This window comes from Pelobates fuscus, chromosome 12, assembly GCF_036172605.1.
Source record: "Pelobates fuscus isolate aPelFus1 chromosome 12, aPelFus1.pri, whole genome shotgun sequence".
Lineage (NCBI taxonomy): Eukaryota > Metazoa > Chordata > Amphibia > Anura > Pelobatidae > Pelobates > Pelobates fuscus.
In genome coordinates this window covers 33,968,960-33,987,843 of record NC_086328.1, presented here as the reverse complement: position 1 = coordinate 33,987,843, position 18,884 = coordinate 33,968,960, and the positions used below count along the sequence as shown (strand labels likewise).

At 42.3% G+C, this 18,884-nt stretch overlaps 1 protein-coding gene across 2 annotated transcripts in view; it reads left to right on the top strand.

Annotated features, from left to right (window-relative positions):
• CMIP (c-Maf inducing protein) overlaps positions 1–18,884 on the top strand; it is a 156,872-nt gene that overhangs the window by 100,137 nt on the left and 37,851 nt on the right. For both annotated transcript variants that reach the window (XM_063438670.1, XM_063438669.1), the window contains exons 6-8: positions 1,591–1,653; positions 3,763–3,843; positions 18,119–18,222. In XM_063438670.1, the coding sequence (XP_063294740.1) occupies positions 1,591–1,653; positions 3,763–3,843; positions 18,119–18,222 (248 nt within the window). The remainder of the gene's footprint in view (positions 1–1,590; positions 1,654–3,762; positions 3,844–18,118; positions 18,223–18,884) is intronic.

Genomic DNA, 18,884 nt, shown 5'->3' with positions numbered 1-18,884 from the left:
GAAAGCTTGTTCCCAGTCCTTCTAAAGCACTTTACCTTCTGATAATTTATTGTTCCTTCAAGTAATTTTATAGCATTGTAACTGAAACCCACAGTAGAATCAGCGACCTCCCATTTTATTTACATAAGCACATTTGGTTGCTGGGATATTGAATAATTAGGTGTTTGGACGTTATGAAAGTTTGACAGTTGTTTAAAAGAAACGAGGAATAAGCAAATCTCTGTGCCCGTGTAGAACAGCCTGTTGTTGCACTGTTAATGGAAAATGGAAAAACAGCATCATTTTTTTCTTCTTCTTCTTCAACAAGCGATGGTGGCCTTTTAAACGACAGCCCTTATTGTACACAGCCAACTTCTAGGAGGTCAATTTGGAGAGCTCATGAAACAGAAATAATTTTATGATTGGCAGTAACCCATTAAAATGAACTGCATAAAAGATGCTAAAAATACATATACAGTCAAAAGTTGGTGTACACTTGCAAGAAGATGTCTTGGTCTGGGGTTTCTTGTTAATGGCATCCCATCGGGACTACAGCTGTTTGGCCTGTTCTTCATTGCTCAGCAAGATAATGTCCAGGAACACACCACAAAATGGTACAAGATAGCTGGACCGTGTCTCTTATCTCATGCAAGTCCTGTGGGATTCAGGTCTATAGAGCAGAGAACTCACGTCAATAAATTAAGTTGGTTTTTACATTTGTTCTTTGTCCAATTCAATAAACAGTCAAATTTGTTTATTTTATGTATTCTATCATTTTATGCAAAAATGTATCAGTACAACATGAAATGACAGGGCAACAGATGGGCCAGTTAGGTGCCAAACAGACATATTGAGAACCCAAACTGATTTATTGTTGTTCGGATCCAGGAGAGAGGTGTACCCAATAATTTCTTTACCAAACACCAAGTAAATTATTTTGTAGCCATAACAATTTTGGAGTCGTGGCTTTATGGCTCCCAGTAGGAGGGGTGTTATAAATACTTTGGGAGATTTATCATGGTGTTCTGTTTTAAAGTGTACAAAAATTTAAAAAGAGAGGAGTCACCAATGGAGCCGTTTGATAAATCTCTTTATGTCTCAGAAGTGGATTGAAGCAGGTTTATCAGTTTCCCTTTCCTTATGCGTTTTGTAGGATTGCACTATTGGTAAAGTGCTCCCATCTACCCAGGTCTGCTATGCTCTGCATATCACTTTCCCATAATCTCCTGCACACAGTCACCAGCTTCATGTAGAGAATCATGGGATATCTCAAATTTGCATCGCATGCCAGGGTACGCAAAAAACAGTATTGCTTTTAAAATACATTCAAACTGAGAAAGTGTTTACTTTTTTAAAATAGCATAACCATTAACTAACTTTTAATTAAAGTATTTACCTGCAAATAAACAGTGCCTCTTTAAAATTACCTGTATTTTTGTATCTTCCATCCTTTTAAATAGCATATTCATTTTAAATAGCATATAAACTAGAATTATTGCCCTGACTAATGGATTCCCATAACACAACACTGATCATAGATTTGCTTGATTTATTCATTAACGTCAATGGTAACGTCTTTTAAAAAAAAAAAAAAAATGTTTTATCTTTTAGGCAATTTCACCTCTTCTGGAAAACAATCACCCGCCCCCTGACCTCTGTGAATTCTTCTGCAAGGTAATACTTATATATATCTTTTGGATTTTTATTATAGCAATGGCGATTTCCTGCGTTTGCAGTATACTAATTTTATTTGGATTAATATTTGGTATCTCAAAACTCATTGGATGTATTCCTTAACAATAACCTTAAATGCTATTAAGTTGTACCAAAACTTTTTTTTTCTCTAAAGATGCTTGCCTTTGCCCCCTGACCATCACCTGTATTGTTCAGTCTAATGCATACAGGGTAGCCTGGTCAGCAAGTCGCTTTCTCACTGCTCCCAAAGTGAGAGACATGTTTGTGAAATCTGTTAAGAGATACTCTGTAATGATTTCTACTCCTAACGAGTGTTTCTCACTGGAGAAGACACAATGGAGCTTGTATGTTTTTACTGTCAAAACGTGCTTTCAGAGCTCAACACTAGTGATCAATACAAGGAGAGAACAACATGGGTTTTACGAAGTATTTGCCAGTTTCTCAACATTCTGGCATTGTATTAAAATAATTAATAAAGAAACATTTTTTTAATCTTTATAAAAAAAACACAATTAAAGTTACTTATATTCCAACACTGGGAAAGGCTCCTCACTGCAGCCAAATCTTCCTCCTGTAATCAGATGGTCAGGGGTGTATCCTGGTTTTGTGCTGCCCTAGGCAGGACAAAACTCAGGCGCCCCCCTCACCCCCACCCCCCCCCCCGCCACCCCCACCCAACCCTTCCCCCGCCACCCCCACCCAACCCTTCCCCCGCCTTCTAAATACACACACACTGACAGATACGCATCCATTAGCTAACTGTTAGCTAATGGATGCGTATCTGTCAGTGTGTGTGTGTGAGTGTATGAGTGTGTCTGTGTGTGAGTGTGTCTGTGTGTGAGTGTGTCTGTGTGTGAGTGTGTCTGTGTGTGAGTGTGTCTGTTAGTGAGTGTGTCTGTTAGTGAGTGTGTCTGTTAGTGTGTGTGTCTGTTAGTGTGTGTGTCTGTTAGTGTGTGTATGTCAGTGTGTGTGAGTGTCTGTTAGTGAGTGTGTGAGTGTGTCTGTTAGCTGCTAACAGACACACTCACACACTCACTAACAGACACACTCACACACACTGACATACACACACTAACAGACACACACAGTCAGACACACACACACACTCTAACAGACACACTCTCACACACACACTCTAACAGACAAACAGACACACTCACACACACTAACAGACACACACAGTCAGACACACTCACACACACTCTCACACTCACTGACACACACACACACACACTAACAGACACACTCACACACACTAACAGACACACACAGTCAGACACACTCACACACACTAACAGACACACTCACTCACATTAACTAATTTTTTTTTTAAATTTACCCCCCCAGCCTCCTTACCTTTGGGAATGCTGGGGGGGTTCTCCCTCTCCCTGGGGTCTAGTGGGGCTGCCGGTCGGGCTGGTTGCTGGGCGGGCGGCTGGCGAGGGAGCACTTCCTCTGAGCTGTCTGCTCAGCTCCCTCGCGCGCCGCAGAGTGAGGCTGGGAGGCGGAGCCAGAATATGACGTCATATTCCGGCTCCCAGCCTCACTCTGCGGCGCGCGAGGGAGCTGAGCAGACAGCTCAGAGGAAGTGCTCCCTCGCCAGCCGCCCGCCCGCCCGCCCGCCCAGGAACCAGCCCAGGATGTCTGTTAGCCGCAAGGCTAACAAGGCATTTGCCCTGGGCGTTTGGGGGCGGCTTTTTTTGCCGCCCCCTGGAAAATGCCGCCCAAGGCAAATGCCTTGTTTGCCTCGCGGCAAATACGCCCCTGCAGATGGTTCTCATAGAGAAGCATCGAGGACACATGGCAAATGTATGTGGGTATATGCGTGGTCCCTCCTTTGTCTCAGTATATCTCTTGACTGGGTTGTTATATCAGTGAAATTCCAACACAGTCAAAATGAGTATTTCATAAAGGATTCCATGTTTATGAATGACTAATTTTTCCGGGGTGTTGGGGTAGGGGGTGACAGTGCTGCTCTTAAATATGAATTACATTTAATCTGGTTGCGGTAGCGCCCCAGCATGTGGTTATGTTTTAATAATGTATTTAACGTGTTTTGGAATTTTGACCAATGTTCTACCATTCCAGCACTGTAGAGAGCGTCCGCGATCCATGGTGGTAATTGAAGTGTTTACCCCAGTCGTACAAAGAATCCTCAAACATAACATGGTCAGTCTTTCTTTAATTCTCCACACAGTTTGCGTTTTTCAGCTTGCTTGATTTTGTCATTGCCAATGTTGCATTTGCATATCTGCACTGAGACATCAACTGTAATTGCCTTAAACAGGACGCTCCTTCAGGATGTAATATTTGTGTTTTATTCATTTCTAATATTTCCCAATGGTCTTTCCTGAAATGTTGTTACATTTAACCCCTTAGACATTAAATGTATTGCTTGATGTTCCTCATAATGTGTTCTCTAAATAATTATGCCAGCATGGTCCATCTTCATTTTCAGAGTTTAAATAAGCCATGTGTTTTTCTTTTTATATGACCAACTCATTACATTTCAGAAAAGGAACTTTAAAAAAAAAAACCATATATGTTCTTATGAAGATTATAGACTGCCATTAGTCCTTATGGGATTAAAAAGATGTTAATTGTACTACTGCATTTTTTATTTAATTTTACTTGGAAATATCCAAACTCCTCTCAGTTCTAGTGATAGATTTATAGATATCCAGTGGTTTAGAGCTAAGGTTTGCTGCTTTCTTTGATGTCTGTTCAAGGGAATGCAAACCGTTTGGGGTAGAATGCCCACTGTAAGCCTCTTCCTTCAAAGACTTGCTCTACATTTTATGTTTTTTTTTTAGATTTTTTTGTTTAATTTTAATTGTTTAGAGAAGTCACAAATAAATGGATATACCCACATTAAACATTTAAAAATAAGTGTTAAAAAGTTACAATAAAAAAAAACATTTGCAACAAAAGAGCCTGCTTTTAATGGTTTAAAGGGACACTATAGTCACCAGAACAACTACAGCTTAATGTAGTTATTCTGGTGAGTATAATAGGTCCCTTCAGGCATTTTCATGCAAACACCTCCTTTTCAGAGAAAAGCCAGTGTTTACATTGCCCCTAGGGCCACCTCCAAGTGGGCACTCCTTAGATGACCACTGTAGGGGCTTCCTGGCTCAGGGCTGCATAGTAAGCATCCCTGACATTCAGCGTCCCCACGCTCTGCATGGAGGGCACAGAATTTTCCTCATAGAGATGCATAGATTCAATGCACCTCTATGAGGAGGTCCTGATTGGCCAAAACAGCATTTGGCCCTGCCCCCATGACGATTTTAGGGAAAGCATTGGATTGGCTTAAAATCGGCCATTTTGATGATGTCACAAAGGGGGTGGAGGCAGGTGAGTTTTAAACTTTTATAGAGAGGCTAAGGGGGGGGGGGGCAAGCCACCTTTATGGTGGGTTTAGCACTATAGGGTCAGGAATACATGTTTGTGTTTCTGACCCTATAGTGATCCTTTAATGGTTTAATGTGTTGAGGACTGGGCTAGACCCACTGTTCTAGTCTAATTACTAATGTAATTATTAGTTTTATAAAACTCCACCTTATGCCTTTCTGTGCATTTTGGTATAAAAGGCTACACCACTGTTCATTCATTTGTCTACTTTTGAAGCTTCTGTGAAATATCCTTTCCAATTGATACGGTGTAATTAATTAATGGAGAGCAAATTATTTTTGAAGAATCAAGAATTTAGACACTCTAACAAATCCATTCTTTCTCTTAACCAGAATACAGAGATTGATGATCATGAAAGTTCTTTTATATAGTTATTCTCACACTGTTATACTTATATAATACACATTCAAAAAATAGTGCCTTTAAATTGCTCATTGATTTGATAGAGTATGCCTTTACCATGTATATATATGATTTTTAAAAAATATATTTTCAGATTTCTTTTTTTTTTCATTAGAAACTTTTTTTTTTTTAAACTATCTATCAGTGCGTTGTGTTATTACCATTTGTGTTGGTCTTACTTGCAATAATGGGCTTAGTCTCTACTGACATCAGAACATGTTAGTTAATTTGATTGCCCCTTCTGAGAGGTTCGACAGATGATGCCAACCAGAAGCCCGTTACACATTGTGGATTGTCAGAGAAAGGACGAGGGCTTAAGCCCTGGTCGTTAAAGGATCACTGACCCTATGGTGTTCCTGACCCTATAGTGCTAAACCCACCATATAGGTGGCTTGCCTCCCCTCTGCCCCCCTATAAAATTTTAAAACTTACCTTACTTCCAGCTCCACGCGGGATCGCCGGCGCTGGCTCCGTCCCCTTTGTGACATCATCAAAATGGCAGATTTTTAGCCAATCCAATGCTTTCCCATAGGGAAAGCATTGGATTGGCTATAATTGGCACGGGGGCGAGCCAAATGCCGTTTTGGCCAATCAGGACCTCCTCATAGAGATGCATTGAATCAATGCATATGAGAAAAATTCAGCGTCTCCATGCAGAGCAGTGTACTCAGGAAGATTGTGAGAATTGGTGGCATGTGACTGGTCCCACGAGGCCCAAGCCACCATCCCGCTTTCCAGGTTGCTAGTCACAGTGGCCAGTAAGCTTGATGCCTGTAAATCTACAGATCACTCTATGCCCAGTGCCACTCTCAGTCCAGTGCACGAGTTCACAAGATATTACATCATATTATAATGTCCACATTGACAGCAATGCAGAACTTCTTTAGGAAGGTGGAAGCAAGGTTAAGCTGCTGAACCCTGTTTGAACCTATTCCCTGCGCATTCTGCAAGGACATTTCTGTAAATGGCGAAAGACCTGTGAAATGCATTGACGCTTCGGGTGGAGTAAAGCATCGTGAATGAGCACAACAAATTCCACCACTCTCTCCGTCCCTACCCACCGAAATAAAAAAGTCGCCAAAGTATTAGAATTTCTTTGAAAAGGCTGAGAATGCTAGAGCAATTTCAGCATTTACAGCACACATTTTATTTAACCCTTGTCCTTCCCAGAAAAACTACCACTCCCCTGAGTCTTGCACCAGTCATAATATGAGATCAAAGGTTTTATAATATAAACATCACAAAACAACCTATTAGGCAAGTTGAATAGAGGATTACCAGGTCTATCGTGCCTTTCTTGACTTCTACCACTGCATGCTGATAGTTAGGGTGCAAAAGTGCATTAAATCAAGGTGATTCTGGTAACACTAACTGATTATGGTGACTCCTGACAGAGACTCTATTGGTAGTACATGCAAACTCTACGTTTTATGCTAGCAGTGGTTCATCTAGGACCAGCCATTGACACTCCAGATGTTGTGGACTACATCTTCCATAATACTCTACGGCCATAATGCGGGCAAAGCATTAGGGGAGATGTAGTCCACAATATGTGGAGTGCCGAAGGCTGCCTAGCCTAGATCTAGGATGCCATCACATACAGGGCTATTCACCAAAGTGTGATTGGTCAGAAATTTAAAGTCAATCTGAAATTTTAGGACAAAATAGGAAAGCAATTTTTAAAAAAAATAGCTGACTTATTGAAAATATGAAAATATTTCCAATTTGGCTATGGTGGCCTAAAAGTTTAGATTAACTTTAAATTCTCTTTGAACTCCTAGCAATTCTCACTTCAGTTAATAAACCGGTGAGTCACTTTCTATTCCCCTTTATTATAGTGAATCTGTCTTTGACCGCCATGGTGGTGACAGGTCTGTTTAAGGTAGGCAGTAACGTGATGTGTAGATATATTTTGCCCAACTCCAATAATACAAGGGTATCCAATGAATTGCAGATTTACTGGATGTCTTTTACCGGCTTGGATACCTCTTTCTACCTGCTGGTGGATTTTGGAAATCACCTGCATTTGCAGGTAATTCTGTGTGTCAAATATCTGTTATTGTCCCATGTAATAGACCTACATAGTTATGTGTTAGTGATTAGACATTAACATCTCACAGACTTTTAAATGTTGTCCTGATCAGTAAACACCCACACATGATACAATATTAAATAATTATAAGTGTCAAGAAAAGTAATTATTTTAAATATTTTTTTGCTTTATATGATGCAAACGCAGTGTATGAAATATACTGGTTAAATAGATTTGTTATATTGTTATCATTTATTTGTCTTTGGGTATATTGCAAGTTGGTTAAGGGTCGAATGAGCTGTAAATTAAATTATTACCAGGGGCCACCCTGGCAGGTAAAGCTCTCCGCCCTAGTAAGCATTTGGGAGGGAGCCCATACTCATTTTCTGCTTTTGGCAGTTCCACTATAGCAAAGATTGAGGTTATCATCACGCTATGACATCACAGCCTAGCACCCTCAACATGTATTACATACTACAAGTGAAGCAGGGAAAATCCATTGTTTCCTCTGTCGGTATTTGGTGCCTAGATAGCCTCACTCCACCCTCCATATTAGCCTCGTCTCTGTGATGTGTATGACACTGAAAGTTGCGTTGCATAATTTGTTAAATCCAACTTGTGCCTAAAGTAATGTGTATAGTCTAAAATTACGTAACACAACTATCGGTGTCACACACATCGAGGCTATCTAGGAGCCACGTAGGGAGGGTGCGTTCTTTTTCATTTCTTTTTACGACTTTCTATTTATTTTATTTGAAAAATTTGCACCCGTAAGAATTTTGCGCCCAGGGCAACATTTAAAAGATGATCAGTGCAAAATGGCATTTTTCACTTCCTGCAAAAAATGTATATATTTTTTCTTTGGTCTACAGTGTTTCTTTGGTAGGAAGTGAAAATGTACCCACTACTAACAGTTTTTATGACCTGGTGCTCGATAGCACTAAAATGTATAGCAACAAAGTTAAGTATCTGCACTCTAAGAGTTTCCCACAAGATACGTTCACTAGAAAAAGTGTCAAATGAAAGTACAAATGTTGGAAACCCTTGGAGTGCTGATACTTTACTTTTTTGGTATATATATATATATATTTATATAACACATACTTTTTGGTGTGTGTATGTGTGTATGTATATATATATATATATATATATATATATGTGTGTGTGCGCTCTCAAAGGAGTGTACAGTACTCATAACATCATTTGCTATGCTATTGATGAGAAGGTTGTGTCAGTCACACAGTCAGTAGAGACAGGTGCATGTTGTAAAATGTAAAAGCTGTCTTCATGCTTTGAGGGAGTAGTTAAAAAATCATAACGAAAAATGACATATGGGGTTAGCTTATAAAAGTAATTTCAAGAGTGTAAAGAAGGGGGAGGGGTATCTCCTTGCTTCCTGTATAATCAGTCCCTTCTGACTGCTATCAGTCATGACTATTGTGAAGCAGAAACAACAGAAATCTCATTTATCGACTGCTCTCACGGTAGCTGTAGAAGTTACTTTAACTGAATGACAAACATTTTAGGTGATACTTGTAGTACATGTGTTACATACTCAGGGTTCATTGCTTAGAACGCAGATAGAGTTATCCAGTGTGTATAGTTTTAAAACAGATTATTCTTCATTATTCATTTCCTCGTTCTATTTTTGTTTCCTTATGCTCGCAATTAAAATATCAACATTATATACAATGTGACATCATACTGACTGTTTTATAACTGCGTGACAAAGGTCGTCCATATTCAAATAATGTAAAGTAAACATCGAAGTAAAATGGTACTCAGACTTAGCGTTTATAAAATAGAGGCTGCTTTTAGCTGTCGTTTCAGTTCGTGTGGTTGAAACGTCTCTAATATGCAGTACCTCTGTAACCTCAAAAGGCAGATACAGGGGGCAGCCATTTTGTTTTTTCTTTCCCCCTATAAAGCACTGTAGGCCTATAGATTGCAGACATTTTGCTAGGCCCTACCAAAACACTATAGTCACCAGTGCAACTACATGTATTCCTGACCCTATAGTGTTAACACAACCATCTAGCCCCCTGGGCCTCTCATGCCTCCATAAATATAGTAAAAATCTTACTGTATTCAAGCCAGAAGCTGTAAATCTGCATGCTGTTAGACTCAGGATAAACAAGCAGTCTGCTGACATGTGATAGCCTGATCCAATCACAGTGCTTCCCCATAGGATTGGCTGAGACTGACAAGGAGGCAGATCAGGGGCAGAGCCAGCATGATTCAAACACAGCCCTGGCCAATCAGCATCTCCTCATAGATGAAATTAATCTCTATGAGGAAAGTTAAAGCGGCACTGTCATGCCGAATCCCGTTTTTTTTTTTTAACCCCCCTCCCGCCTCCACTACATCCAATCGACCCCCTAGTCACCCCCAAATGCCCCTAAGCCCCCCACATTACCTCTTTTTAATTCTTTATCTTCTGCCCTGATCTTTATTCAGGGCGCCGCCATCTTTGTGTGGGTAGGTGAAGTCCCTGTGGGACACGTCATCTACCCACACTACACAGACTGTGAGATTCCCGCACATGCCCAGTGAAACACCTGGACATGCGAACGGGAATTTCACCTATTCATTCATTCATCAGACAGACGAATGAATGAATAGAAAAAATCAGATGAACAAACTAACACTGTGTATCAGTGTTAGTTTGTTCGTTCAGTTTATTACAAGGAGGGAGCTACCGGCGTGCAGCTCCCTCCTTGTAATATGTAACTATAGAAGCGGCAGGGAGCAGTGCTCCTCGCCACTTCCTAAGCCCCCCATGTCCCCCCCTCACTCTATGGGGGTCAATATGACCCCCATAATAGCACAAGGGAGATTAAAATCTCCCCAATACCCCTACTCGCTATACCGTGAGTAGGGGCATGTCCACTAAACAGTGAGCAGCCTGTGGCTGCTCACTGTAAAAAAAAAAAAAAGGTAATAAGTAGGCCCCCCCCCCGGCCCCCACCCCTGCGCGGTGGGTGGGGGCCCTAATAAAACAATAAGGGGGGGGGACCTATTTTCCTCCCCCCCGGCCCCCACCCCTGCGCGGTGGGTGGGGGCCCTAATAAAACAATAAGGGGGGGGACCTACTGTCCTCCCCCCCTGGCCCCCACCCCTGAGCGGTGGGTGGGGGCCCTAATAAAACAATAAGGGGGGGGACCTACTGTCCTCCCCCCCTGGCCCCCACCCCTGCGCGGTGGGTGGGGGCCCTAATAAAAACAATAAGGGGGGGGGGACCTACTGTCCTCCCCCCCGGCCCCCACCCCTGAGCGGTGGGTGGGGGCCCTAATAAAACAATAAGGGGGGGACCTATTGTCCTCCCCCCCCCGGCCCCTACCCCTGCGCGGTGGGTGGGGCCCTAATAAAACAATAAGGGGGGGGACCTATTGTCCTCCCCCCCCGGCCCCCACCCCTGCGCGGTGGGTGGGGGCCCTAATAAAACAATAAGGGGGGGGGGACCTACTGTCCTCCCCCCCTGGCCCCCACCCCTGAGCGGTGGGTGGGGGCCCTAATAAAACAATAAGGGGGGGGGACCTACTGTCCTCCCCCCCTGGCCCCCACCCCTGCGCGGTGGGTGGGGGCCCTAATAAAAACAATAAGGGGGGGGGGGACCTACTGTCCTCCCCCCCGGCCCCCACCCCTGAGCGGTGGGTGGGGGCCCTAATAAAACAATAAGGGGGGGGGACCTATTGTCCTCCCCCCCCGGCCCCCACCCCTGCGCGGTGGGTGGGGGCCCTAATAAAAACAATAAGGGGGGGGGACCTATTGTCCTCCCCCCTGGCCCCCACCCCTGCGCGGTGGGTGGGGGCCCTAATAAAACAATAAGGGGGGGGGGACCTACTGTCCTCCCCCCCTGGCCCCCACCCCTGAGCGGTGGGTGGGGGCCCTAATAAAAACAATAAGGGGGGGGACCTACTGTCCTCCCCCCCGGCCCCCACCCCTGAGCGGTGGGTGGGGGCCCTAATAAAACAATAAGGGGGGGGACCTACTGTACTCCCCCCTAGCCCCCACCCCTGCGCGGTGGGTGGGGGCCCTAAATGAATCCCCCCCCCATCAAGGTGACTAGGGGTCCCAAGCCCCTAGTCACCCCCCACCCAAAACATTCTATCCCCTACCTACCCCCCTCACCCTAAAAATAGTGAGGGGGGAATAAAATAACTAACCTGTAAAAAAAAAAAAAAAAAACTTACCATTTGACGTCTTCTTTTTTCTAAATTCTTCTTACTTCAGCCCCCCAAAAGGCCAAATAAAAATCCATAAACCCGTCGCACTTCCATAAACGCAAATCCATAAACCCAATTTAACTTTCCCACGCTGTGTAAAATGACACAGAGCACTGTGATTGGATGGTTTGAAATCCATCCAATCACAGTGCTCTGTGTCATTTTACAAGCGTGGGAAAGTTCTTTGGAATTTTCCCACGCTTGTAAAATGACACAGAGCACTGTGATTGGATGGCTTGAAAACCATCCAATCACAGTGATCTGTCATTTTACACAGCGTGGGAAAGTTCTTTTGAATTTTCCCACGCTGTGTAAAATGACACAGAGCACTCTGATTGGCTTAAACCAACCAATCATTGTGTTCTAAGCCTAATTGCAGGGCGGGGCAAGGCTTTATAAGCCGTGACCCGCCCTGCGGAGCTCAGTACGCGGCGTGCCCTCCATGGGTGAAGATGGATTAATTTTTGTTTGCGCTCGTTTTTTTTTTTTTTAAGTATTTTTAGGGTGAGGGGGGTAGGTAGGGGATAGAATGTTTTGGGTGGGGGGTGACTAGGGGCTTGGGACCCCTAGTCACCTTGATGGGGGGGGGTTCATTTAGGGCCCCCACCCACCGCGCAGGGGTGGGGGCTAGGGGGGAGGACAGTAGGTCCCCCCCCTTATTGTTTTTATTAGGGCCCCCACCCACCGCGCAGGGGTGGGGGCCAGGGGGGGGAGGACAATAGGTCCCCCCCCTTATTGTTTTTATTAGGGCCCCCACCCACCGCACAGGGGTGGGGGCCAGGGGGGGGAGGACAATAGGTCCCCCCCCCTTATTGTTTTATTAGGGCCCCCACCCACCGTGCAGGGGTGGGGGCCAGGGGGGGAAGGACAATAGGTCCCCCCCTTATTGTTTTATTAGGGCCCCCACCCACCGCTCAGGGGTGGGGGCCGGGGGGGGGAGGACAGTAGGTCCCCCCCCTTATTGTTTTATTAGGGCCCCCACCCACCGCGCATGGGTGGGGGCCAGGGGGGAGGACAATAGGTCCCCCCCCTTATTGTTTTATTAGGGCCCCCACCCACCGCTCAGGGGTGGGGGCCGGGGGGGAGGACAGTAGGTCCCCCCCCCTTATTGTTTTATTAGGGCCCCCACCCACCGCGCAGGGGTGGGGGCCGGGGGGAGGACAGTAGGTCCCCCCCTTATTGTTTTATTAGGGCACCCACCCACCGCGCAGGGGTGGGGGCCAGGGGGGGAGGACAGTAGGTCCCCCCCCTTATTGTTTTATTAGGGCCCCCACCCACCGCGCAGGGGTGGGGGCCAGGAGAGAAGACAGTAGCCTCCCCCCCCCCCAATCTTTAACCCCCGCGCAGGGGAGGGGGGGTGTTTATTAGTTGTTTTTTTTGTTTTTTTGTTTTTTACAGTGAGCAGCCACAGGCTGCTCACTGCTTACTAGACATGCCCCTACTCGCGGTATAGCGAGTAGGGGCATATTATTTACTAATACTAAGTAATCTTTACTTAGTATTAGTAAAGTTGGCTGAAAGACCAATTCAGGTATTTCAGCCTTTTAGTAGATAGCTCCCTGATACCGTGGGAATTAGGGAGTTATCTACTAAGCGGCTGCAAGATGCAGCCGCGGCAATGAATAGGATCGGAGTTTCATTCATTAGAATGAAATTCCGATACAAACAAAGTACCGAATTGCATCCTAACACCAATGGAGAAACAGTGCTCATTCTGTTAGGATGCAATTCGGCAGTTTTGCCGGCGTTCTGTCTAAGTGACAGGACGTTCGGCAATACTGACAGGAAGCATTGTGGGAACAGGGAGGAAAGCTAGGGATCATGGGAAAATTGCTCTGACCAGCGGAAATGAAGCACACTTTGCTCCTCCGCTGGTCAGAGCTGGTCAAGCGGAGGAATCCCATAAGACAAAGAGTCCCTACTTTGTCTTATGGTTTTAAAGAAAACTAAAGAAGACAGGAAGAAAAGAAGAACAGATCCTGAGAGAGGGGGAGAAGAGGAAGAGATTGAGGAAAGGTAAGTTCGGCATGACAGTGCCGCTTTAAGTGTCTGCATGCAGAGGGAGGAGATACTGAGTCACAGGATGCTTGTGCACAGCAGATCTGAGCGTATTGAGGAGTTTTATGCCTCCATCAACTCGGAAGTCCCTCTGGTTCACTCTGAGTGACTGCAACTGGAGGTGTTCCTAGTTTTCAATGTAAACACAGTTTTTTTCTCAGAAAATACAGTGTTTACATGAGAAAGGCTACAGGGAGCTATAGTTCTCACCTGAATAACCTCATTAAGCTGAAGTTGTTCAGGTGACTATAGTGTCCCTTTAAATGGGCTACTACTGCAGTGTTTAAATATTCAGGTAATTGTCATGTGTCAAACACAACTTATATTTACTTTTTTTTCATGACCATTTAAATGGAAACAGGTCATGAATAACCTCGTAGAAATTAGGAAATTACAGATGAAGAAAATTTAATCTTTTTTATTGTTTTTTTTATTTTTTACTTATGACATTTCCACTTGCTGAATATATCCTATTTTAATCTACCAGATCAGAGCTTATTTTCCAAATGTTTATAAATATGGCCCATACACTATATTGACAAGTTATCTGTCCTCCATGAATTACCTGTCATTTGCAGTCCGTGATGCAAAGTTAATCTAAAATATAAAGTACAACACAATATGGATGAGCACTTACTAAAGTGGGGTGCTATACAGACCTCCCATCAAGACACCCCAGTAATGGATTCCAAATAAAATTAAATGGTTCAGCACTCTCCAAAAAATAATCTAGCAGAATAATCTGCTTCTTCCCCTCATTGTCCCCCTACTCCCCTTTTTCTCTTTATACTTTGTCTTCCGGTCCCTCTCTGCTCTCATTCCAACTTGTCTCTCCACCCTTTCTCTCTCCATTCCTGTCCTTCTCCTTACCCACCTCTTTCTCTCGCTCTCTCTCCCTACTTCTCGAATTTCCTCTCGTCCTACTTCCCTCCTTTCCTTTCTCTCTCTTTGTTCCTCCCTCCTTCTCTCCAACCAAAAAATATCAAAGTGTAATTTTTTTTACTTAGCTACATTTTGTTCCCAACTTGACCTAAATGTGTCCTAAATTTTGCTTCCCTGTTCTCTAAGTTACAACAGTCTCTCCGTAAATTAACCCCTTTGGATCAGGGCAGGCACTACAAGTTACCCATGGGCCAGTGGAGCATGAATATAATGTTTCATATTAAACCATAGCTTTGTACGTAAGGTTATAAGAACACAATGCAATGATTTTCCAAATAGTGTTGGCCATAGGTTGCTCTTAACTTGTATTAATTACATTGTTTGTAATTTTATGTAAGACTTGCACAGCAGTTGCTTTTAGCCACAGTGACTTCATTTAATTAGTTGATGCTTCGAGCGCTGCACACTTTATGGCCTTATTTAAGGTTGCCAAGTCTTTGCAGGAATCAGAACCCCCACCCCAGGCTGATGTGTTGTTTCCAGCCATTGTATTTACTTGGGTGATCTACTTCCTCTCCCTTTGTTTTTTTTTTACTAAGTAAACCATGGCACACAATGTTCTAATGGCTAGGGCCTCGATTTAGTAAGCTTTTCAAATGATTCGATACTGTTCGAAAAACGTTTCAAATTATTTATTTACAAAAATGTCCGTAGAATGTAATTATGACTTTGGTAGGTAAATCATCTGGAAAAAAATGTTTCTAAAAGTATTAAATCATTTAGTAAGCTTGTTAAATTGAGGTCTAAGTTAGGTAAAGACTTAGAATTCTAGAAGTGAGATTTGACTTTAGTTTTATTGGTTTCTGACAACCATTCCTGCTACCAAATCCTTGCCTCCACAATGCTCCCCTCTGTTAAAGGATCTCAACATTTTTAGAGTGCATGAGTGTATAACATGTTAATAAAAATCACAGTGATGTGTCTTTAAACTACCATCACAGTATTTAGTTTGTTTAAATTGGATGGTTTAGTTTGTTATAAATTAAATTTTCACATCCTACAGAAGACCAACCCCCCGGCCACACCTGGAGATGCACAACTGAACTCCTTTAATACCAAAATCCATAATAAACATTATTATTTTCATGTATTTGACTGTATGAAATCTAGTCCAAAAAAGCCTCACTCACCCTCATTTATACTCTAGTTATGATTGTCAGCCTGTAGATGAATTCATCTATCTGCCAGAAACCACTAGTCACTGTATAATAAATGTAAAGTTGCTGAAAATGTCAGCTCACTCCTTGCTTATAAGCATTACAGGAAGTTTCACTGGGTGATAGCATCCCTACAGTTAGGAAGATAAAGGAGTGAATGGGCACTATTTCACTGTCAGCATTACACGAACAGTCCAGAAAATAATACAAATTGCTATAGCAGTTTTACATACCTTTATTTTAGAAATATATGGTTTAACTGTATTTACTGTATGTGGGCATTATGCTCAAAAGTAGATATTCTCTTTACATTCTATTGACATTTTTTTTTAGTAAACTATACTACTAATTATGCCTTAAGGGCCCTTACAAATACCTATAAGGAATTGACCATTTCTATTTATATATTTTTGCCATACCTACTGAATGTGAGCAGGGCTGCCATCAGAAATGGTGGGATCCCTTATACAGCTCAATGCCTGGGCCCCTGGAGGCCACCCCCAAATCTGCCCACTGAGCCCAACCCCGAGTTTGCCGACCATAAGTAAAGTCGATGCAGAGTGTGTGTATGTGTATAGTATATGCAGAGCGAATGTGTGATGAAAGTGGATGCAGTGTATGTGTGTAGTGGATGCATTGTGTATGTTTGTAGTGTTGGATAAGGGCTGTGGGAGGGTGAGCAGCTTTTAAAAAAAGTTGATCATTATGTTTATTCCCACTTGGCACAGTATTCTTTTGTAGTGTAGTGGGGGCCCAGGAGTCTCATCTTCCTCCTCCAGCAGCCAGTATTCTCCTCTCGCGAGCCCAGCATGTATTGCGTGCTGCATGGAGCATTGTCATGGCTACCCGCTCTGACCGCTGTGGATTGCGAGAGGACACTACTGGAGGGGGAACCTGGTAGTCTACTGGGCCACCTCTTCATTATCCTACACAGCAGGGTCCTGCAAGTGCATATATTTTTTTTATATAGATAACAAATACATTTCTGATGGCAGCCCTGCTCACATTCAGTAGGTATGGCAAAAATATATAAATAGAAATGGTCAATTCCTTATAGGTATTTGTAAGGGCCCTTAAGGCATAATTAGTGTGTGTGTGTATACATATATAACATTAGGGGTATAACTGTACTGGCCTCTACACCCCTAATGGCGGTCCTGTATGTTTTGCACTTTTAATTTTTTTTTAACATTTTAGACCCTGTGTGAAATATTACAAGATAAAGGACAGCTTTTAATTCCTCAAATATCTACAGCTTTTCATTTCCCAAATATTTTTTTCTAGAAAAGATGAACGAATAAGTAAAAAAAAAAAAAAAAAACACACACCTGAACAACCCCAGCATGTCCAAACACCGGTGGCACTGTGAGAGTGCTATATCTTTAACACCACGACTCGAGTCTTATTCGTTATCTTTACTTTTATTATTTCTTGTTACACCCTGGTTATGTTGGGTGCATATTTTGATACAATGGATAACAAACATGTCATAAATGTTACAATCTTGTTCCTGTACCATCTTGTATATCTGGGACTACTGATAACTATGTACGGATTTATATACTCCTTTGAAAATTCTCACTAAAATACGAATTATATAAAAAAATTAAAAAAATACAAATGTTGTAAATTTACAGATTTTACATTTTTTGTTTGTCTGCAAAGCAATCTATGCACGATATCTCTGTCTTATAATATGTTTATATGCTAGCTATGCATCCCTTGTTTTGAAATAAATGTTATGCTAATATTTTTAAATCAAAAAGTAGTGTAGGGGTTAAGGGACAGTATGAGATAATTCTGTTATACCATTATGTCTTTATAACACCATCATTGTTTTTAGAAATGTTTCTGTGTAAATAGGATACTAAACTCCTGTTACATCCTTGGTTACTAAAATGGTTTCCAGAAAGTCATGAATTCACCTGAAATGTCCCACCCAGGCACACCTCCTAAAATGAAAGTGACCCTCTGTGGCCTTTTAAAATTTTGGGAAGTTTGCAACTGCCTAATAGCTTTTTTATTACTTCCACATGTTAAATGGTAAATATTTTCTTAGCTTTCAAAATGAAACCATAGACGCTAAAATGGAGTTGCTTAAGGTTACTGGCTGCAGAAGAATGAAGAAAATAATATTATTTTTTTGCAGTACACTCCTAAGTACGTACAAACATTTACGCAGACCTTATTTTTCTTTTTGTGTGTGTGTACAGGATTTTGGGAAGTGTCCTCGTCTCAGGCTGTTTACTCAGGAGTACATTCTGGCATTAAATGAATTGAACGCTGGCATGGAGGTGGTAAATAAATTTATACACAGGTCAGTGACTGGTCCTGATTATTGTACTGTTTCTTTGAACAAAAAAAATTGCTTCACACAAATCTTAATATAAATGTATATGTAAAAAAAAAAAACAATGGTGCAGGTGCACAAGGAATCTATAAAGTGTCAGTGCATAGAAAGTACTATTCAGAATATATAAATATCCCAGCGATATAAACACTAAATAAATATTATATGTGAGGAATAAATAGTTAAAAAACACACTGTGATAAAAACATAGAATCTTGTGGAATCCAAAATAAGTTGTATACTTGCACTCTCTTTAGGAGATAGGTCTCAATGATCTAAAATACATAAGTGACAAAACAAACCTAGTGCAATATAGCCAGAAAAAAAAAATGTATATTATAATTGGTGCTCTTTAAGAACTACACTCACAATTATGGAGTGGTTATAGTACCACTCCGGACTCTCAGGCACAGGGAGGATCCCACCCTTGAGAACGTTGGATCCAAATAAGGGTATTCGAAACAAACTCACCACCAGCCGGAACCGTAAAGTTAGATGCTTTAATCCACATAAATACAGTAATACTTAAAAAAAAAATGAATGAAATCTCACTGCACTTAGACAAGATCAAAGTTCTAGGTATCGGTAATTATACAGTCCGATCGTCCTCTCGCTGTGTCTCTCAGTTG